Here is a 23,878-nt window from a genome sequence, read left to right as displayed (position 1 = left end):
TTCACACAACTAGATTTGATGGCATCACTTCCAAAATATTAACATTCTATGATTACAGACACCAGGATCTTCAATCAAAAGTAATTGCTTCTTTCTGTTGTAAGGGACTATAACTACGAGGTCTATTAGAAAAGTATCCGACCTTATTATTTTTTCAAAAACCATATGGATTTCAATCACGTGTGATTACATCAGACATGCTTGAACCCTCATGGGCATGCGAGAGTTTTTTCACGCCTGTCGGTTACGTCATTCGCCTGTGGGCAGTCTTTGAGTGAGGAGTCGTCCACCCGCTCGTCGATTTTTTTCATTGTTTAGGAATGGCTCAGAGACTGTTGCTTTGTTTGATAAAAAATGTTTCAAAACTGTAAGGCACAACTGAGTGGACACCATTCAATAAATTCAGCTGGTTTTCGGTAAAAATTTTAACGGCTGATGAGAGATTTTGGTCTGGTAGTGTCGCTTTAAGGACGGTCCACGGCGCCTGACGGCGATCTGCGCTGCGAGGCGGCAGCGTCTCGCCGTTTCAAGTTGAAAACTTCCACATTTCAGGCTCTGTTGACGCAGTAAGTCGTCAGAGAACAGAGAACTTTCAGAAGAAGTCGGCATGAGGAGTTTATTCGGACATTCCATTGTTAACGGTCATTTTGTAATGAAAGAACGTGCGGGCAGAGTCGCATGTTGGGCTGGACCCGACCGCGGGGGGTCGCGGCAGGAAAAACACCTCCGTTGGAAATCTTAACGGACAAGTTGGAACATGCCCAAGCTGTTAAACAATTTCTCAGTTACTCACTTGTTGAAAGCCATTAAAAGCCGCCTGAATTCTACAAATGGTTTTCAACACGGAGGTGTTTTTCCTGTCGCGGCGCACACAGATTTGCCGAGTCGTCACGGAAACGACTCAGCGAATTTGCGCGTACGTCTTTCATTAAAAAAATGTCCTTAAACAGTGGAATGTCCGCATAAATTCCTCATGCCGGCGTCTTCTGAATCTTCTCTGTTCTCTCACGATGTCCTGGGTGAATTAAGCCTTAAATTAGGATGTTTTAATCTCGAAACAGGCCGATGACAGCGCCTGGAAGCGCTGCAGGACGTCCCGCTCCGTGGGAAGTCCTTACACCGACAGAAACACCCCATAATCTCTCATCAGCCGTTAAACTTTTCACAGAAAACCATCTTAATTTCTCGAATAGTGTCCACTCGGATATTCCTCACAGGTCCAGAAAAAATTTTGATAAAGCAATGCGCGCCGTCTCGAGCAGCGTGTGAAACAAAGGAATTCAGCCGAGAGGGCGGGACCACATCTCACTCAAGGCCTGCCCACAGGGAAATGACGTCACCGACGCGTGAAAAAACTCACGCATGCGCACGAGGGTTCAAGCATGATTGGTGTAATCGCATGTCATTCAAATCCATATAGTTAAAAAAAAAAATAAAAGGGTCGGTTTATTATCTAAGAGACCTCGTACAATAATAATGGCGGGGGGGAGCATGGTTGTGGGAGGAGTTCAGAAAAACCATGGAGAGGGACTTTCGGTCGGCACCAAGGTGCTTCTGGCGGACCGTGAGGCACCTCAGTAGGGGAAAACAGGGAACCATCCAAGCTGTCTACAGTAAGTATGGGACTCCTGCATCAGACCGGTGCAGCAGGGGCAGTATTGTATTCGCTCTACCGTACTGTTGTGACAAAAAGGGAGCTTGGCCAAAAGGCGAAGCTCTGCAAATCAGCAAACTCACAGGATAGTAACCACCTCTGCCACAATCATACATGGCCATCCTGGAGCATGTCGCCAACCATCTGGAGTTTTTCTAATATTTATTTCATTCATTTAAAAAAAAAACAGAAAAGCAGAAATAACAAAACATTACAAACCACTGAATGAAAAGGAGCAGATTGGAAGAACAAGTCTTATAATTTGCTCTCCCTTGGGATCATGGGATTGTGTTGGGATCATTGGGATAACGAGGAACAAAATTTTGGACGATTCAAAATTTTGACTTTGATAGAAATCATCAGGAACCAGACCGGGTCACGGGCAAGCTTGCAGCAACTTAACCAGCCATCTGCATCGTCCCAGGAACCCTGCTGAAAGCTGACGGCATCTGTTATCCTACACCTCCCCACAGCAGTCCAGGAAGCAGGCGGCAAAATAGTCCATCCCATGACTGTCACCAGTGCCAAGTTCACTGCCAGTTTCAGCTCCAACCCTTTTTGCAGCTTCAGATGCTGCTTGCTTACCTATATATATATATATATATACGAGGTCTATTAGAAAAGTATCCGACCTTATTATTTTTTTCAAAAAAAATGATGCCCAGCTCTTCCATCATTCGGAAGATTCAGACGGCTTTCGGTGGCTTTTCAGTCGTGTGACTATCCGAGAAATTGTGGAAGAGGTGAGCATGTCACAACATGTCCTGTGAGACTTCAACGTGGTGGCACATGCGTGAAAAAATTCACGCATGCGCACAAAGGTTCAAGGTTTGCTCATGCAAGCACACGTGATTCAAATCCATCAGGTTTTTGAAAAAAATAAAAAGGTCGGCTACTTTTCTAACACACTGTTATGGATAAGACGCGGATTGAGGAGCGGTCCAGTATCTGACTGAACCCAGCATGAAATAATCAGAAGCAGTTCCAAAAAGAAAACATTTATTTTTCTCCCTTTGTGCTATACATAAAATACTAAATAATTTAAGTTCTGGTGAGGTGAAAAGGCGGCGCGCTCTCTCAGCGTCTCAACAGTCGGAGTCCGAACGTTCAGGACTCAGGAGTTCCGCCAACACCCCCGATTTTTTTCATTGTTTAGGAATGGCTCAGAGACTGTTGCTTTGTTTGATAAAAAATTTTTCAAAACTGTAAGGCACAACTGAGTGGACACCATTCAATAAATTCAGCTGGTTTTCGGTAAAAATTTTAACGGCTGATGAGAGATTTTGGTCTGGTAGTGTCGCTTTAAGGACGGTCCACGGCGCCTGATGGCGATCTGCGCTTCGAGGCGGCAGCGTCTCGCCGTTTCAAGTTGAAAACTTCCACATTTCAGGCTCTGTTGACGCAGTAAGTCGTCAGAGAACAGAGAACTTTCAGAAGAAGTCGGCATGAGGAGTTTATTCGGACATTCCATTGTTAACGGTCATTTTGTAATAAAAGAACGTGCGGGGAGAGTCGCATGTTGGGCTGGACCCGACCGCGGGGGGTCGCGGCAGGAAAAACACCTCCGTTGGAAATCTTAACGGACAAGTTGGAACATGCCCAAGCTGTTGAACAATTTCTCAGTTACTCACTTGTTGAAAGCCATTAAAAGCCGTCTGAATTCTACAAATGGTTTTCAACACGGAGGTGTTTTTCCTGTCGCGGCGCACACAGATTTGCCGAGTCGTCACGGAAACGACTCGGCGAATTTGCGCGTACGTCTTTCATTAAAAAAATGTCCTTAAACAGTGGAATGTCCGCATAAATTCCCCATGCCGGCCTCTTCTGAATCTTCTCTGTTCTCTCACGATGTCCTGGGTGAATTAAGCCTTAAATTAGGATGTTTTAATCTCGAAACAGGCCGACGACAGCGCCTGGAAGCGCTGCAGGACGTCCCGCTCCGTGGGAAGTCCTTACACCGACAGAAACACCCCATAATCTCTCATCAGCCGTTAAACTTTTCACAGAAAACCATCTTAATTTCTCGAATAGTGTCCACTCGGATATTCCTCACAGGTCCAGAAAAAATTTTGATAAAGCAACGCGCGCCGTCTCGAGCAGCGTGTGAAACAAAGGAATTCAGCCGAGAGGGCGGGACCACATCTCACTCAAGGCCTGCCCACAGGGAAATGACGTCACCGACACGCGTGAAAAAACTCACGCATGCGCACGAGGGTTCAAGCATGATTGGTGTAATCGCATGTCATTCAAATCCATATAGTTAAAAAAAAAAATAAAAGGGTCGGTTTATTATCTAAGAGACCTCGTACAATAATAATGGCGGGGGGGAGCATGGTTGTGGGAGGAGTTCAGAAAAACCATGGAGAGGGACTTTCGGTCGGCACCAAGGTGCTTCTGGCGGACCGTGAGGCACCTCAGTAGGGGAAAACAGGGAACCATCCAAGCTGTCTACAGTAAGTATGGGACTCCTGCATCAGACCGGTGCAGCAGGGGCAGTATTGTATTCGCTCTACCGTACTGTTGTGACAAAAAGGGAGCTTGGCCAAAAGGCGAAGCTCTGCAAATCAGCAAACTCACAGGATAGTAACCACCTCTGCCACAATCATACATGGCCATCCTGGAGCATGTCGCCAACCATCTGGAGTTTTTCTAATATTTATTTCATTCATTTAAAAGAAAAAACAGAAAAGCAGAAATAACAAAACATTACAAACCACTGAATGAAAAGGAGCAGATTGGAAGAACAAGTCTTATAATTTGCTCTCCCTTGGGATCATGGGATTGTGTTGGGATCATTGGGATAACGAGGAACAAAATTTTGGACGATTCAAAATTTTGACTTTGATAGAAATCATCAGGAACCAGACCGGGTCACGGGCAAGCTTGCAGCAACTTAACCAGCCATCTGCATCGTCCCAGGAATCCTGCTGAAAGCTGACGGCATCTGTTATCCTACACCTCCCCACAGCAGTCCCGGAAGCAGGCGGCAAAATAGTCCATCCCATGACTGTCACCAGTGCCAAGTTCACTGCCAGTTTCAGCTCCAACCCTTTTTGCAGCTTCAGATGCTGCTTGCTTACCTATATATATATATATATATATATATATATATATATATATATATATATATATATATATATATATATATATATATATATATATATATACGAGGTCTATTAGAAAAGTATCCAACCTTATTATTTTTTTCAAAAAAAATGATGCCCAGCTCTTCCATCATTCGGAAGATTCAGACGGCTTTCGGTGGCTTTTCAGTCGTGTGACTATCCGAGAAATTGTGGAAGAGGTGAGCATGTCACAACATGTCCTGTGAGACTTCAACGTGGTGGCACATGCGTGAAAAAATTCACGCATGCGCACAAAGGTTCAAGGTTTGCTCATGCAAGCACACGTGATTCAAATCCATCAGGTTTTTGAAAAAAATAAAAAGGTCGGCTACTTTTCTAACACACTGTTATGGATAAGACGCGGATTGAGGAGCGGTCCAGTATCTGACTGAACCCAGCATGAAATAATCAGAAGCAGTTCCAAAAAGAAAACATTTATTTTTCTCCCTTTGTGCTATACATAAAATACTAAATAATTTAAGTTCTGGTGAGGTGAAAAGGCGGCGCGCTCTCTCAGCGTCTCAACAGTCGGAGTCCGAACGTTCAGGACTCAGGAGTTCCGCCAACACCCCCCCCAAGGTGACTTTATATATATATATATATATATATATATATATATATATATATATATATATATATATATATATATATATATATATATATATATATATATCGGGCTGTGTTAGCAGCACATTTTTACTGCAACAAATGGCTAAAACATGTTTATCACATGCTTTTTGTAGTTTTAATAGTCAGATTCTGCAGAGGCCAAATAACCTTCATTGCATGACAGCTGTTCTATGTTTCAGGTGGGAGTTGTTCTGGTGCAGGTCCTGCTGTTGATATTTTACACCAGCAGTGTATTTCTCTTCATTGGTACCTGTGTGTTGGGATTATTCATCAGCAGTGTTTTCCCATCTATGCTGGCTTTTACAGAGGACATCCTGGACTACAAGGGTACAAACACAGGCACATATATTAAAGCCCACGCAACCCTTTTGTCATCTTGAAAAGTATTACAAGAAATGATGTGTCTCTTGTCTTTCAAAGGATGTGCAACAACTGTTCTGGTGACCAGCGCCAGCACAGGAGAGATGCTGCTGCAGGTTATTGCAGGATCGGTAAGACATTCGACAGTAATATGAACTTGTTGGATGTGGGGCACGTCCAAGTACCTTTTGCTGTTGAGAGAGTAAGTAAAGTAGAAGCAAAGCTTGGCAAAACAGTGTAAGATTTCAATTTCAATTCAATTTATTTAATTTATATAGTGCCAAATCACAACAAAGTTACCTCAAGATGCTTCACACAAGTAAGGTCTAACCTTACCAACCCCTAGAATAAGCACACATGCGACAGTGGTAAGGAATAGATTTATGCTATTCATTAGTTATTCCCTTGAAACAAAAGTGCACGAGATACACAGTGCTATGTATTAACAAACTGGACGTAAATGAAAAGCTTTCCAGTGAGTTAATGGATTAGTGCCATCCTGTCAGAATTTCAAAAAAAAAAAAAAGAAACAGACAACAACCACCAAAGCTCCCTGAGGTGAAATTTTTGTTTGTTTTCCATGAGAATTTAGTTTTATTTAATGGTTGTTTTTGATTCACTTCATTGCATGTTATGGCATATACTGTAGTACTGCTGTAGTATTGCTGTGCATATAACTTCTAGTAATAGTGCATATAACTAGTAATTAAGTAATTGACACCAAACTTGCTATGGTCACTGGGGCCCTTAGAGTGAAAGCGTAATTGCGCGAAAACACACACAAACACGGTCAGCCTTATCTATTAGATCATGACCCGCTCACTCAAGCCCTTATTTTCACAGTGCATGTGGTACTCAGATCAGGTAGCAAGCATCACACTTTACGTACTATGTAGTAGCAGCTGGCTAGGGATCACTTTAATTACAATCCTGGTGTGCATTTTTCCGTTAAAATGTACCTGCTGTGTATGGCTTGCCAGAGCATTCCAGTGATATGACATGATATCGCCTTTTTATCATCATTCCCTTGAGTCTCATTAAAGTCACAAATTGCTCTATGAAAATTAATGATGACAACATGCACACAATGCAACTAACCACACATTAACTAAAGTGACATGAAATATAATGACATGGCTAAAACTCTTCTTTATTACCCGGGCGTAGAATGGGTAACTCAGCTAGTAATAATAATAATGTCAAAAAAGAACGCTGAACATCAGAGAGGAAACCAATATATTATTGGAAAAAGAAACACTAATACTAAAGATTCAAGCAAAAGCACAACAAGTTAGAAGGTATAAGAAAAGACATAGCTTTATTAGACAGAATAAGACCTTCAGAGAAGATGGAAGGAAGTGCTACCAAGACTGGGGAAAGCCTAAATGCAAATTAAACAACTTTCTAGAATTCAAGAAGGTGAAGATTTCTGCAGTAAAATTGATGAAAATAAATGTCATGAAGCATCAACACCTTGGATCCAACAACAGGATTAAAATGAAAACATAGAAAGCCAAGATTGGTCAGATATCTGCATCGGAGAGACAATTACCATCAATAAGACCAGCAAATGGAAGTCACCTGAACTTGATGGAATAACACATTTTTGGATCAAAAATCTGCTCAGCATTCATCACCACCTTAAAGATGCATACAATCAAATAATTTAAAAAAGAAAAAAAAGGCATAATTTAGATGCTTCCCAAGACATAAGACATTGAAAACCACAAAAACCTCCAGATTCAGGAACACCAACAATGTACAAGATCCTTATTTCAGTTATCTCTGAGAGGATCTACACCTTCTTAGTTGCCAGCAACTTGTTACCAAGAGAGCAGAAAGGATGTCAAGGGGAAGCTGTGGGTGCAAAGATCACCTACTCATAAATAAAGGCACATTTAAATAAGCCAAATGAAAAAAGAAAAACTTGCCAACAGCAGGGATTAATATCAAAGTAGCCTTCACCGGGTACCACACAGCTGATTAGTGAAGAGCCTTACGATCTACAATGCATCCATAAAGTATTCACAGCGCTTCACCTTTTCCACATTTTATGTTGCAGCCTTATTCCAAAATGGAGTAATTTTTTTTCCTCAAAATTCTACACACAATAACCCATAATAAGAATGTAGAGTTTTTTGTTTGTTTGTTTGTTTTGTTTGTTTGTTTTTTTTTTGGGGGGGGGGGGGTAGGTTTTTATTAAAAAATAAAGAAAATAAATCATATGTACGTAAGTACTCACAGCCTTTGCCATGAAGCTCAAAATAGAGCTCAGGTGCATCCTTTGTCCACTGTTAATCCTTGAGATTTGAGATGTTTCTACAGCTTAACTGGAGTCCACCTACAGTAAATTCAGTTGATTGGACATGATTTGGAAAAGTCACACACCTGTCTATATTATATAAGGTTTCACAGTTGACAGTGCATGTCAGAGCACAAACCAAGCATGAAGTCAAAGGACCTGTCTGTAGACCCCCAAGAGGATTATTTCAAGGCACAGGTCTAGGGAACTGTACAGAAACATTTCTGCTGCTTTGAAAATCCCAGTGAGCATAGTGGCCTCCATCATCCATAAATAGAAGAAATTTGGATCCACCAGGACTCTTTCTAGAGCTAGCCGTCCATCTAAACTGAGGGACTGGGGGAGAAGGGCCTTAGTCAGGGAGGTGACCAAGAACCCAATGGTCACTCTGTCAGAGCTCCAGCATTCCTTTGTCGAGAGAAGAGAACCTTCCGAAAGGACAACCATATCAGGCTGGCTGGTCAGGAAGTGCAGGACACAAATGCATGGCTCGAACAGACAGCTCTGGTTGTAAAAAAGCTTTACTTGAGTGGATAGCAACAGTCAGTACACAAGTAGGCAGTCAAGAAAAAGCAGCAGTACAAAAATCATCAGGCAGTTGGCATGGTCGAGGCAACAGGCTAGAGGTCAGGTACACACGATGAGGCAGGCAGGACTATGGAATGCAGGAACAGAGATGGAATGCAGGTACAAGGAACAACAAACTGGCAACTAGCAAACACACCAGTGAGCTTATGTAACCCCAGGTGTTAATCAGCAAATCAGAAACAGGTGTGGATGGAAAGCACCAGAACAAGGGCTTGGCCAGAAAAAGGGAAACACCCATCACCAAGAGACAGAAAAGAGAGATAGTGAAAGACAGACCCAAGCAGTAAAATCCAGCAAGAGAAAGAACACACAGAAAAACAAAACACAGCAAAACAGAAAAGTAACAAAACAAACCAAAGAAAATAAAACAGAAAACCAGACAAATATTCAAACCCTGACAAACCATCTCTGTAGCAATCCACCAATCGGGCCTGCATGGTAGAGTGGCCAGATGGAAGCCACTCCTAATTAAAAGTCACATGGCAGCCCGCCTGGAGTTTGCCAAAAGGCACCTGAAGGACTCTCAGATCATGAGAAACAGAATTCTCTTGTCTGATGAGACAAAGATTGAATTCTTTAGCATGAATGCCAGGTGTCATGTTTGGAGGAGACCAGGCACCATCCCAACAGTGAAACATGGTGGTGGCAGCATCATGCTGTGGGGATGTTTTTCAGTGGAAGAAATTGAGAAACTAGTGAGGATTGTAATTGCTGCATTCATCCTCAGAGACATCCTGGATGAAAACCTGCTCCAGAGCGCTCTTGCCCTCACAATGGGGTGACAGTTCATCTTTCAGCAAGACAATGACCCGAAGAACACAGCCAAGATATCAAAGGAGTGGCTTCAGGACAACTCTGTGAATGTCCTTGAGTGGCCCAGCCAGAGCCCAGACCTGAATCTGATTGAACATCTCTAGAGAGATCTGAAAATGGCTGTGCACTGACGCTCCCCATCCAACCTGATGGAGCTTGAGAGGTGCTGCAAAGCAATATGGGCAAATCTGCCCAAAGATAGGTGCGCCAAACTTGTGGGATCATATTCAACAAAACTTGAGGCTGCAACTGCTGCCAAAAGTGCACCAACAAAGTATTGAGTAAAGAGTGTAACTCATAATGTACATGTACACACACATTATGTACATTTCTTACTTTTGAATAAATTTGCAAAATTAAAAAAACAAAATCATGTTGTCATTATGGGGTGTTGTAAGTAGAATTTTGAGTGAAAAAATGAATTTACTCCATTCTGGAGTAAGACTAGCATAACAAAATATGGAAAAAAGTGAAGCGCTGTGAATACTTTCTGGACGCACAGTATGATGAGGCTGAACCCACAGAATTAACCAGGAGCATGGCGAGACACAGGGCTGGTCCAATGCACTATATATAATAAATAAAATATTAGTAGTAGTAGTAGTAGTAGTAGTAGTAGTATGAAGAAATGTGTTCAAACATGGACCTTTACTCTAAGAGTATTGTTGGAGGACTGCTGCATCCTCTTTCTGTCTGGATAAGCCCCCAACCTGCATTCTGTGAACAGGAGGAATGCAGAATTTGTGCATTTATATGGAAAGTGCAACTTGTCACCTGATTGACAGGTGAGAAGGTTTTATCCATGTTTCTAATCTCGTGCAACTTTTGTTGCTCTGTTTTTCACTGTTGCTGTTTTGACCACACTAACACAGCCAGAGGACGTGCAGAGACTTTGAAAGAAAACCAAAGCATGAATATGTTGCAAAACCCACCTCGGATGTGCTGCTCTTTGTTGTTGCTAACGCAAACTGCTTTTTTCAGCTCGGAGCTGCTGCACAAAACACTGGATTAAAAGCTCATAACATCCAATGTCAAAAATATGGGGACTGATTTCCGGTTCGCTTACCCAAGGTCTTATACCGGCACTTTAATAATACCATGATCCCCTAAATATCAGTACAAAATACCACATGATATCCAAACATGGTCAATAATTAGACTGGTCAATCCAAATCAAACAAGATCTGCTTACTTAACCAACCTGAATTACAAAGAGTAAAAAAACACATAGTCAGCTGGTAGTTCTGTATTATACATGTTACTAATAATATATAAATAAATAAATGTGACTTTAAAGCTTGGACTTAAATGGCTCAATATAACTGGACTGCTTAATGTCAGCAGATTGTTCATTTAAACCAATGTAGGACAGCCATAAGCAAAGGCTCTTCTCTACATCCTGCAATATAAACTATTATTATATGGCTGTGACACTACGTGCTCTCTGATTGGCTGGTTTGGGGCCAAATATTTTCCCATATCAGACCGGTTACCATGACAATCTGTCCGGAACACATATTTTTCACCGCGCGAAATAAAACAAAACAAAAAACAAACAAAGAAAATGTTGGAATTAACAACAAACAAACTCAAAGCGGACATGTAAAATGAAGACCATGAAAATGAAAAAAAAACTTCAAACAGTCAAGAACAGAGTGACAACTTTGTTACAAACCAAAAAGCTAAAAACACAGTTTAAAAAAAAAAACAAGTCGGACATGAACATATTCCATAAATATCTAAACAGCATTGGAAAAACACAAACATTGAAAACTTACCAGCTAATGACCTTGACCATCTGTTAAGCAAATTCTTCATGGACGTGAAGAAAGCGAATGGGTCTGATGACGAGCTGAACACCATCAACAGCTTTCAGAGAAGTATACAACGATACCTTGAAGAGAATAAATCCCACCTGAACATCTTGAACTCCATAAGGAGTTCAAAACGTCATGAATGGTCCTTGCAGCAAAGAGAAAGTCCCTTATCCAAAACGGCAAAGGTAACAAACCACAAGCAAAGTCTTTAAAGGATGCAGATGAGGAGGCATGTTTTTCTACTGGCCAGTTCAGTGACCACACCCCAGAAGTTCTGCAAAGGACACTTTGGTGGTTCCTGTCCCTCCAGTTTGGATTTGGAGCAAGAGATGAAAACCGGAAATTGTGTTGGAGAGATGCGCAACTGCAAACAGCAAGCAATGGCGAAGCAATGCTTGTTTGGCTGAATGAACGCAGTGCAAAAACTCATACAGGCCAAGGAAAGGGCCACCAGAGAGCTTTTCAGCCAAAGATTTATGCCATTGGAGGGGAGAGATCCCAAGTGAAATACAACCCCAATTCCAATGAAGTTGGGACGTTGTGTAAAATGTTAATATAAACAGAATACAATGATTTGCAAATTCTTTTCAACCTATATTCAATTGAATACACCACAAAGACAAGATATTTAATGTTCAAACTATAGTAGAGAAGCTTGAATTTTCGACTGGACTGGGTTGCTTGACGTAAGGACGTTTCGCTTCAAATCACAGAAGCTTCCTCAGCTACAATTCTTGCTCTGGTAGTCTGACTTCTATCTTGACTCTTGTAGAGAAGAATAAACCAGAAGCCAACAAAAGCTGGAGTTTTTTTAACCTAACCAGACCCCACCTACCGAGAGGCTGACTGCTATAGGCTAGTGACTAAACAATAGCTCTAATTAGCACCTTTTGTGCTCTAGTTAGCACTCTCCTAATGACAGGACAGAAGCCTCCCCTGATGGCTCCCTTGACGGCTCTCTCCTGATGACGTGAATGAATCATTACCAAGAACAAAAGACTGAAACTGCTTTGACCTGAATACCACATTGTAAACAGGGGACAAAGCGTGTCTGAGACCCGCTCCGCTGTTAAGGCTGGGTTTCAACTGTTTTACAAAGAATGCTCCCTTGACACCTCTCTCAAACCATTTCTTCTCTCTGGCTAAGATTTTAACTTCCTTTCCCCTTTGAGGACAAGGAAGTTAAAATCTTTGAAACCCAGCCTTAACCGCGGAGCGGGTCTCAGACACGCTTTGTCCCCTGTTTACAATGTGGTACTCAAGTCAAAGCAGTTTCAGTCTTTTGTTCATGGTAATGATTCATTCACGTTATCAGGAGAGAGCCGTCATCAAGAATTATAGCTGAGGAAGCTTCTGTGATTTGAAGCGAAACATCCTCACGTCAAGCAACCCAGTCCAGTAGAAGATTCAAGCTTCTCTACTATGGAAACCACCTGGACAACTGAGAGCCTACACAGAAATGTTCAAACTAATAAACTTTTTTGTTTTTGTGCAAATATTTGCTCATTTTGAAATGGATGCATGCAACACGTTTCAAAAAAGCTGGGACAGTGGTATGTTTACCACTGTGCTACATCAGCTTTCCTTCTAACAACACTCAATAAGCATTTGGGAACTGACGACAGTAATTGTTGAAGCTTTGTCAGTGGAATTCTTTCCCATTCTTGCTTGATGTACGACTTCAGTTGTTCAACAGTCCGGGATCTCCGTTGTCGTATTTTGCGCTTCATAATGCGTCACACATTTTCAATGGGCAATAGGTCTGGACTGCAGGCTGGCCAGTCTAGTACCCGCACTCTTTTACTACGAAGCCACACTGTTGCGACACGTGCAGAATGTGGCTTGGCACTGTCTTGCTGAAATAAGCAGGGACGTCCCTGAAAAAGATGTTGTTTGAATGGCAGCATGTGTTGCTCCAAAACCTGGATGTACCTTTCAGCATTGATGGTGCCATCACAGATGTGTAAGTTGTCCATGCCATGGGCACTAACACACCCCCATACCATCACAGATGCTGGCTTTTGAACTTTGCGCTGGTAACAATCTGGATGGTCTTTTTCATCTTTTGTCCAGAGGACACAACGGCCATGATTTCCAAAAACAATTTGAAATGTGGACTCAGACCACTTTTCCACTTTGCGTCCATCCATTTCAAATGAGCTCGGGCCCAGAGAAGGCCGTGCCATTTCTGGATGTTGTTCATGTATGGATTTCGCTTTGCATGGTAGAGTTTTAATTTGCACTTGTAGATGTAGTGACTAACTGTGTTAACAGACAATGGTTTTCTGAAGTGTTCCTGAGCCCACACAGTAAGATCCTTTATGCAATGATGTCGGTTTTTAATGCAGTGCCACCTGAGGGATCAAAGGTCACGGGCATTCAGTGTTGGTTTTCAGCCTTGTTGCTTACATATAGAAAGTTCTCCAGATTCTCTGAATCTTCTGATTATATTATGGACTGTACATGATGGAATCCCTAAATTCCTTGCAATTGAACATTGAGAAACATTGTTCTTAAACTGTTGGACTATTTTTTTCACGCAGTTGTTCACAAAGTGGTGATCCTCGCCCCATCTTTCCTTGTGAATGGCTGAGACTTTTTGGGATGCTCCTTTTATACCCAATTACGACACTCACAGTTAGTGTCCTCAGTTCCCAAATGCTTATTGAGTGTTGTTAGAAGGAAACATGATGTAACACAGTGAACATACCACTGTCCCAGCTTTTTTGAAAAGTGTTGAAGCTATCTATTTCAAAATGAGCAAATATTTGCACCAAAACAATAAGGTTTATCAGTTTGAACATTAAATATCTTTTCTTTGTGGTGTATTCAATTGAATATAGGTTGAAAAGGATTTGCAAATCATTGTATTCTGTTTATATTTACATTTGACACAACGTCCCAACTTCATTGGAATTAGGGTTGTACTACAAAAAGTTAAAAGTTCACAGACCCAGGGAGATGAATGCTCCAGATTCACCATGTTTCCTAGCAATAAAGCATAATTGTGCAGCCAATGATCCAGTGTGGTACAAGAAATCTCCACGTGGAAAAAAACAGATTGGGAACTTTTGTATCCGTGGCATTCCAGGGTGGAATCCACCAGGGTGTAGGAGCTAAAGTGTCTAATCACTCAGTTCAGACGATTAATATTTCATGCCTTCGAGATGCAAGTATTCCAGAGAATTTCATTGCACAGCTTAATGGCCATAAATCGACCGAAAGCCTCCAATCCTGCAAGACAGGTGGAGATTCCACCCATTTTGGCATCTCTTCACTGGCTTCCTGTCCCTGTGAGATCAGATTTTAAGGGTCTGCTGCTAGCCTATAAAATTGTTCACGAACTGGCACCTCCCTACTTAGCTGACCTAATTAAACCTTACGTACCTGCCCGGGCTCTGCATTCTCAGGGTGCAGGACTACTTTGTGTCCCTAGGGTGAATAAAAAGTCTGTGGGTCAGAGAGCTTTCGCTTATTGTGCACCTGTTGTGTGGAATGATCTCCCTGCATCAATAAAACAGTCAGATTCTGTAGATACTTTCAAGCCCAGACTTAAGACGCACTTATTTTCCCTTTCGTATGGCTAGCATACTGGCAGAGTATGTTACTATGCTTTTTACTGTTTTAAATTCATTTTATTAGGAAACGGAGTGGGCCACAGCCTCAACTTTATCTAAATTCTGGGTCTTTTAGTGAAGCTTAGGGCTTGTGGCCGGCAATCACCTTAGTATTTCTTTGGTTTTTCTTGTTGCTTAATGCTGACAAATTACGCTGTATTTGTTGTCTTTCTAATGCCTGATTCTGTTTTTTTCTCTCTCTCTCTCTGTTTGAGGTGCAGCTCCATCCAGAAATGGGTGTGGTGTCTGTTTCTGAAACCCGCCTGTCCTGTGCACCGGCAACACTTCGTTTTGTGAATTGTTTTGAATTTTTGTCTGTAGCATGGCCCAAGCAGAGGGTCACCCCTTTGAGTCTGGTCTGCTTGAGGTTTCTTCCTCAGAGGGAGTTTTTCCTTACTACTGTCGCCTGTGTGCTTGCCCCAGGTGGTTGATAAGGTTAGACCTTACTTTATGAAGCGCCTTGAGGCAACTTTGTTGTGATTTGATGCTACACTGAAAAAAGTGAAACACAGTGCACTTCATTCAAAGTACTTATTTACATTGGTCTAATGGAAAATTGTGGTTTCCCGTTTAAATCTGCTGGAATCACTTTACAAAATCATAAATATACATTGTGAGAAACTAAAAAAATTAGCTGTAACAAATTACATCAATTTTTTTAAGTTGTTCCAAAGTATCATTTTTTTCAGTGTATCTATATCGGCTTTAAAGGATTATGTCAAAGCTACTTCACAGATTCTCATCAAATGTGCACCACAGATAGATATTAGGGCATGGAAGACACTACTGAATTTTGGAGATGATGTGGATCTGGATTGGCAGACATCAGAAATCTCTGATTGCTCTTGTTGACTGTGTGTTTGTTTTATACAAACCATTATTATTATTATTGTCATGTTGCCGTGGCTGGAGAAGGGGATGCCCACACACGTCACCAGGCTGTGGAAAGTAGATGGTTTACTTTTGTGTGGTAGGAGTGAACCGGTTGTCTGCTTGGGTGGTTGCCATCCTGTACTCAAGGCAGTTCCGTAGTATCATGGATGTGGTGAAGCGCAGTACCAGTGCATGTTCCCAGACTTGACTTTACTTGTTGAAGTTGTTAATAAAAATTATTTCTACACATAGTTACTTGAAATTAACTTCAAATTCAGGTTAATGTTTAAGTTTTAAAACCTTTCCAAAGTGTTTCATCATGGATGGAGACTGGTCTGCATTAGAATTATTGTGGTGATGCACCTGAATGATTGAGACACAAACAGAGATGAAAATCCTGTTCTCTGGCTACATTTGTTTTCTCTGGCAGATTAAAAACCCTCCGATTGTTTTGTTTTTTTTATCCCACAGGTGATCAACACTCAGGGCAGCTATTCTTTCATGCTTTGTGGCACAATATCATCCTGCATTGGTTTGAGTTTATTCTTGCTACTCCTTTATGTCCACAACATTCACAGGAAACAACACACAGGTATATATATATATATATACACACACACACACACAAACCAGATTTTTTTGTATTTTTACATTAGTTTAATGACAGTTTCAATGTAGTTTGATAAAAGAAGCTCAGCCTTAATGTACATCCGGAGTGGTTGCACATCATGAACTAGGCTTATCTGAATTTTGTATCATATAAGTAGCAGAATAACTTTTGGTTCAACTTTAGGGCATATTTTTGTTGGTCTATGGTGCAGTTGCTTTCTGCTGCCTCAGGATGGCGATGTACCAGCACTGCACCTGACATCTTTTAAAGACCAACACACCCATGAAGAACACAATCCCCAACTGTGGGGACCCATCATTCCTGGAGTTGTATTAAAGAAGCTAAATCAACAGCGGTGACCCAAAAGACGATGTTTTACATTATACCTGTGTTTATTTATTTGTCTGTCTGACTGACTGTTTGCAAGATTACGTCAAAACTACTACACGGATTTTGACAAAATTTTCATCTTCTTCTTTGTCTTTCGGCTGTTCCCGTTAGGGGTCGCCACAGCAGATCAGTCGTTTCCATCTCATCCTGTCCTCTGTATCTTCCTCTGTCACACCAATCACCTGCATGTCCTCTCTCAGCACATCCATGAACCTCCTCTTTGGTCTCCCTCTTCTCCTCCTGGCTGGTGGCTCCATCCTCAGCATCCTTCTCCCTATATACCCTGGGTCCCTCCTCTGCACATGTCCAAACCATCTCAATCTTGCCTCTCTGACTTTGTCTCCAAACCGTCCCACCTGAGCTGTCCCTCTGATATGTTCATTCCTAATCTTGTCCATTCTTGTCACTCCCAAAGAGAATCTCAACATCTTCAGCTCTGCCACCTCCAGCTCTGCCTCCTGTCTTTTTGTTAGTACCACTGTCTCTAAACCATACAACATAGCTGGTCTCACTTTGTAAACTTTCCCCTTCACTCTTGCTGATATTCTTCGGTCACAAATCACTCCTGCCACCTTTCTCCACCCACTCCACCCTGCCTGCACTCTCTTCTTCACCTCTCTACCACACTCTCCATTACTTTGAACAGTTGACCCCATATATTTAAACTCATCTACACCACTTCTACTCCTTGTAACTGCACTATTCCACTGGGCTCCCTCTCATTCACACACATGTACACACTCTTGCTTCTACTGACTTTCATTCCCCTTCTCTCCAAAGCATATCTCCACTTCTCCAGACTAGACTCAACTTGCTCTATACTCTCACTACAGATCACAATGTCATCTGCAAACATCATAGTCCATGGGGACTCCTGTCTGATCTCATCTGTCAACCTGTCCATCACCACTGCAAACAAGAAAGGACTCAAAGCTGATCCTTGGTGTAATCCCACCTCCACCTTGAATGAGTCTGTCATTCCGACTGCGCATCTCACCGCTGTCACACTATTCTTGTACATGTCCTGCACTACCCTAACATACTTCTCTGCCACTCCAGACTTCCTCATACAATGTCACAACTCTTCTCTTGGCACCCTATCATAAGCTTTTTCTAAGTCCACAAACACACAATGTAACTCTTTCTGTCCTTCTCTGTACTTTTCCAGCAGTATTCTCAGAGCAAACATTGCATCTGTAGTGCTCTTTCTCGGCATGAAACCATATTGCTGCTCACAGATCACCTGTTTTCTAAGCCTAGCTTCTACTACTCTTTCCCATAACTTCATGCTGTGGCTGATCAGCTTTATGCCTCTGTAGTTACTGCAGCTCTGCACATCACCCTTGTTCTTGAAAATAGGAACCAGCACACTTCGTCTCCACTCCTCAGGCATCCTCTCACTTTCCAAGATTTTATTAAACAATCTGGTTAGAAACTCTACTGCCATCTCTCCTAAACATTTCCATGCCTCCATTGGAATGTCATCTGGACCAACTGCCTTTCCACTCTTCTTCCTCTTCATAGCAGCCCTCACTTCTTCCTTGTTAATCTCTTTTACTTCCTAATTTACTCTCACCACATCATCCAGCCTTTTCTCTCGCTCATTTTCTTTATTCATCAACTCTTCAAAATATTCCCTCCACCTTCTCAGCACACACTCCTCACTTGTCAGCACATTACCATGTGCATCTTTTACCACCCTAACCTGTTGCACATCCTTTCCAGCTCTGTCCCTTTGTCTGGCCAATCGGTACAAGTCCTTTTCTCCTTCCTTACTATTCAACTTCTTGTACAGCTCGCAATATGCCTTTTCCTTTGCTTTTGCCACTTCTCTTCTCGCCTTACGCCGCATCTCCTTGTACTCCTGTCTACTTTCTTCATCTCTCCGACTATCCCAAAACTTTTTCGCCAACCTCTTTCTCCTTATGCTTTCCTGGACCTCTTCATTCCACCACCAAGTCTCCTTGTCTTCCTTCCACTGTCCAGATGTCATACCCAGTACTGTCCTAGCTGTCTCCCTCACCACATCTGCAGTACTTTTCCAGTTGTCCAAAATTGCTTCCCCTCCAACTAGTGCTTCTCTCACCTGTTTGCTAAATTTCACACAACAGTCTTCCTCCTTCAGCTTCCACCATCTGATCCTTTGTTGAGCTCTCACTTGCTTCTTCTTCTTTACCTCTAAAGTCATCCTACAAACAACCATCCTATGCTGTCTAGTGACACACTCTCCTGCTACCACCTTACAGTCTCTGATTTCTTTTAGCTTGCATCTCCTATAAAGAATGTAGTCCACCTGTGTGCACCTTCCTCCACTCTTATATGTTATCCTGTGCTCCTCCCTTTTCTTAAAGTAGGTATTCACCACAGCCATTTCCATCCTTTTTGCAAAATCAACTACCATCTGTCCTTCCCCATTCCTATCCTTGATACCATATCTACCCATTACTTCCTCATCACCTCTGTTCCCTTCACCAACATGCCCATTGAAGTCTGCTCCTATCACCACTCTTTCATGCTTGGGCACACTCTCCACCACCTCATCTAACACACTCCAGAAATCTTCTTTCTCCTTCATCTCACAACCTACCTGTGGGGCATATGCACTGATGATATTCATCATTACCCCTTCAATTTCCAACTTCACACTCATCACCCTGTCAGACACTCGCTTAACCTCCAACACACTTTTAACATACTCTTCCTTTAAAATGACCCCAACACCATTTCTCTTCCTGTCCTCACCATGGTACAACAACTTGTACCCACCGCCGATGCTCCTGCTCTTACTTCCCTTCCACTTGGTCTCTTGCACACACAATATGTCTACCTTTCTCCTCTCCATCATATCAGCCAGCTCTCTCCCTTTACCAGTCATACTACCAACATTCAAAGTCCCCACTCTCATTTCCACCCTTCTAGTTTTCTTCTTCTCCCGCTGTTCGTGGCAATGTTTTCCTCCTCTTCTTTGTCGTCTTCACCCAGCAGTAGCCCAATTTCCACCGGCACCCTGTTGGGCAATAGCACCGGTGGCAGACGTTGTTAACCCGGGCCGCGACCGATCCGGTATGGGAATTCGATTCTGTGTCTGCATAGTTGGGTTGGCTTGTTTTACGCCGGATGCCCTTCCTGACGCAACCCTCCTCATTTATCCGGGCTTGGGACCGGCACTCAGAATGTACTGGCTGCACACCCCATGTGGCTGAGTTAAGATTTTCATGACAGTTAGAAAATAGACCAAGGAAGACTCCATAAAATTTTGGAGGTGATCTGGATGTGGATTCTGGATCAAGTTTCACTTTATATAGGTTATGAAAGATTACTTCAACACTACTTCACGGATTGTCACCAGATTTTCACCACAGACACATATGGGGCCATGGAAGACTAGGTGATCCGGATCTTGATTCTGGATCAAGACTTCACTTTATATACACTTTGAAGGATTATGTCAAAACTACTGCATGGATTCTCACCAAATTTGCAGTATAGATAGATATTAGGACATGGAAGAGTCCACTGAATTTTGAAGGTGATCCAGATCCGGATTCTGGCTCAAGATTTCACTTTATATAGGCTTTGAAGGATAACTTAAAAACTACTTCACAGATTTTCACCAAATTTGCACAACAGATAGATATCAGGGCATGGATGATTCCAATGAATTTTAGAGGTGATCCGGATCCAGATCTGGATTCTGGATCAAGATCCCATGATATAGGCTTTGAAGGATTACTTCAAAGCTACTTCACAGTTTTTCACCAAATTTGCACGACAGATAGATATTAGGGCATGAAAGAATCGACTGAATTTTGGAGGTGATCTGAATCTGGATTCTGGATCAAGATTTCACTTCTTATAGGCTTTGAAGGATTACGCTATGGAAGACTCCATTAAATTTTGGATGTGATCTGGATCTGGATTCTGGATCAAGTTTCACTTTATAGGCTTTTTAGGATTACGTCAAAACTACTTCACTTATTCTCACCACAGTTGCACCACAGATACATATTCGGACATGGAAGACTCCACTGCATTTTGGAGGTGAACCAGATCCAGATTGACAGATGTCAGAAATCTCTGATTGCTCTTGTTTTACTGTATTTTTCTTTACATAACTATTCTGGCAGCCACAGCTGTTTACTGTAATTTAACAGTGGGACAGTCCTGTAATCTTTTTACAGTAATAAGCTTCTGTATGGTACACAGTAGAATAACAGCATAAAGATGGCAACTCTAGCTGTCAGTAGTAGTACAGTGTGGTCCTTCCATTGTCAGTGGATGCACATAATCAGACAAATTTCATATTGGACAAATTTCATATTTGACGCTTTCAACTCTGTCATAGTTTTCTCATGGGTGTCTTGGTGGCTTCCCTCAGTTACTTTCTTGGAAGGTTTTTTGAGAACTGCCTATTCCAGACAGATATAGTACTATGCTGTTTGCATTTATTAATGATGGACGTAAATGGAGTTCTAAGAACATTCAGTGTGGGACAGAGACAATGCCGGTGAAATCTACACTACAAGAGCAGCTTGATTGCTCATTTCAACTACTATAGGCCAGACTGTATGCTGTGGCAGACTGACTTCATCACTTACTACAGCAGCTACAGGTCCTACAGCTATGAACATCTCCCTTTCTCTCAAAAAAAATATGACTGGTATGCCTCTCTGTCACTCCACTCCACTAATGGACTGGCACAGTTTTCAAGATTTTAAACATCTCCAGGCCTTCACTGGTATTTCTTTGAGAGAAAGTACCTTTCCACTGTCCATCCCCTTCATAGCTGTCCACACTTCATCCTTCCTGATCCTTATACCACCATTACACTCAAGGCCGAATGAGCCCAAATGCCAACCAAATGAAAATCAACCTCCATTTGGGCAAAGTTGAGGTGCATTCAAAAACCTCAGAGAACTATTTGCACTCTAAACAGTTTGGCTCATTTGCGCAGCCAGTCCGAATGTAGAGCACATGCACCCAACTCTTCAGGTGCGTTCGAGGTGGAAAAGCTCAAAAGAAGGTTGAAGTTCAGTCTGAGTGTGGATCTGCTGCTCTCCTGCTGTTCAGAGCAGCTATCCTCTTGCAGTTTACACATTTACAATCAGATCTACTACGTAGGATACATGGATCCGTGGTTGAAACAAAGAGGTTATATATAGCCTCTTTGGGTTGAAATGACTTTACAGTTCAACAGGAGCTGCTGTCTTTCATGTCACACTAGTCATTCCATTTACAGTGAACAATACATAAAAAACACATAGTACAACCCCAATTCCATGTTGGGGAAAGTGTAGTGACACGGACCCACAACAGGGGGCGCAAATGAACGGTCAATAGATGAGCCAAAAGGTAACAATTTAATGTTGTGAATGTGCACAACGACTATACAGACAATCTCAGAATATGATAGCAGTCAATACACAAAGGTGACGTGTGGGCACGCTCGAGGATAGAAGACGTCTGTCCTGAGAAGAGCCGGAACCACATGATTTCCGAACCTGGTGAATACTGGAGCCGCCAAGTCCCGAATTCCCAGGTGATCACCGTCCCCGACTGTCGGATCTGGTACTGCTGGTGAGGAGCACAAACAGTGAGATGTCGGTGTGTGCACACCCAGTAACAAAAACAGTCAAAAGGTGGAAAGTCACCTCCCCCTCTAATCACACACTCGTGCAGCTCCTGTTAAACCACTTATCTGGTTTGGGTGTGAAGCGAAGCCGTCGCTGTTCACACCAAACGCCAATCCAGCAGATAAGGCACACCACAGGAAAACGGCTGCAAAAGAGTTCAGACTATTATTTAGTTTTAAGTCAGCAGAGAAATTACCTTCACAGGTAGATGATATCTTGGCAATGAGGTGGAGATGACGTCCGGGTTTTATGGAGTAGTATGATGAAGCGTAGATGGGTGACAGCTGTCATGAGATAATGAGTGACAGCTGTCACCCCCGGCTGTGTCCGTGGCGGCAGCGCCCTCTCGTGCCTGAAGCCCGCACTTCAGGCAGGGCGCCCTCTGGTGGTGGGCCAGCAGTACCTCCTCTTCTGGCGGCCCACACAACATTCCAATGAAGTTGGGACATTGTGTAAAATGTAAATAAAAACAGAATACAATGATTTGCAAATACTCTTCAACCTATATTCAATTGAATACACCACAAAGACAAGATATTTAATGTTCAAACTGATAGACTTTATTGTTTTGTGCAAATATTTGCTCATTTTGAAATAGATACCTGCAACACATTTCAAAAAAGTTGGGACAACGGTATGTTTACCACTGTGTTACATCACATTTCCTTCTAACAACACTCAATAAGCATTTGGGAACTGAGGTTGTAGATCAGAGCATTTTTATTGCATTCATGCATGTAGATTCAGTGAACAGAACAATATTCTGACTGGATTCCATTCCAATTTCCAGTTTCAGACAGAGAAGATCTGAAATGTGACCTTCACTATATTTTGGACAAAAATGTTTTTTGCTGTTTCCTATTCAGGTTTGTCTACAAATACTGAGATGACAGAAAAGCCCAAATCAGAGGGAGCCTCATTTTAGGAAACCAGACACCAGAGATACAGATTACTTATAAATCCATCTCATCTCAGCACTTTGAAGATTTAGATGTTGCTGCAGCATCCTCCTCCATGTCACAACGAAAATTCACTTTGACTCCGAGGACGTCGACAATGAAGCTTAATGATCAAACGGCAGATTAACTGCTATACCTGACTGAATGTACGTGTTGCTAGAATCTTTTCATTCAAAGCGTCATAATGTTCGCATGTGATTTGAAACAGAATGTGTATAGCCTCTGCAGCATCACTGTTACTGTAATCACAATCAAGATCCTCACATGAATCACATATCTGCTTAAAGTTAGGAAAATTCACCCTCCCCTCTGGCAGACGGCTGAGGTCCATCAGGACTAAAACCTCAAGACAGCTTCTTTCCTTTCTCAGGTAGACTAATAAATAATTCCAGAGACCCCCACTTACACTGCTCCCCCCACTCACACAAAGTACAGACTGATCATCCTGCATTGAAAGGTACTGTACGTCTGCATGCCTTTGCACAGCCCCATTCCACTATCTTAAAT

The 23,878-nt window shown here is 42.2% G+C and overlaps 1 protein-coding gene across 1 annotated transcript in view; it reads left to right on the top strand.

Annotated features, from left to right (window-relative positions):
• The window catches only part of mfsd4aa (major facilitator superfamily domain containing 4Aa), a 92,369-nt gene extending 68,922 nt beyond the window's left edge, over positions 1-23,447 (top strand). Inside the window, exons 7-10 of the mRNA XM_034167395.1 lie at positions 5,589-5,736; positions 5,830-5,900; positions 16,251-16,371; positions 23,279-23,447. Of these exons, the coding sequence (XP_034023286.1) occupies positions 5,589-5,736; positions 5,830-5,900; positions 16,251-16,371; positions 23,279-23,337 (399 nt within the window). The 3' untranslated portion in view covers positions 23,338-23,447. The remainder of the gene's footprint in view (positions 1-5,588; positions 5,737-5,829; positions 5,901-16,250; positions 16,372-23,278) is intronic.
• Positions 23,448-23,878: the final 431 nt, after the last annotated feature.

This window comes from Thalassophryne amazonica, chromosome 3 (genome assembly GCF_902500255.1).
Source record: "Thalassophryne amazonica chromosome 3, fThaAma1.1, whole genome shotgun sequence".
NCBI lineage: Eukaryota > Metazoa > Chordata > Actinopteri > Batrachoidiformes > Batrachoididae > Thalassophryne > Thalassophryne amazonica.
Note: the sequence above shows the minus strand (reverse complement) of the source record. Positions and strands in the feature narration are given on the sequence as shown.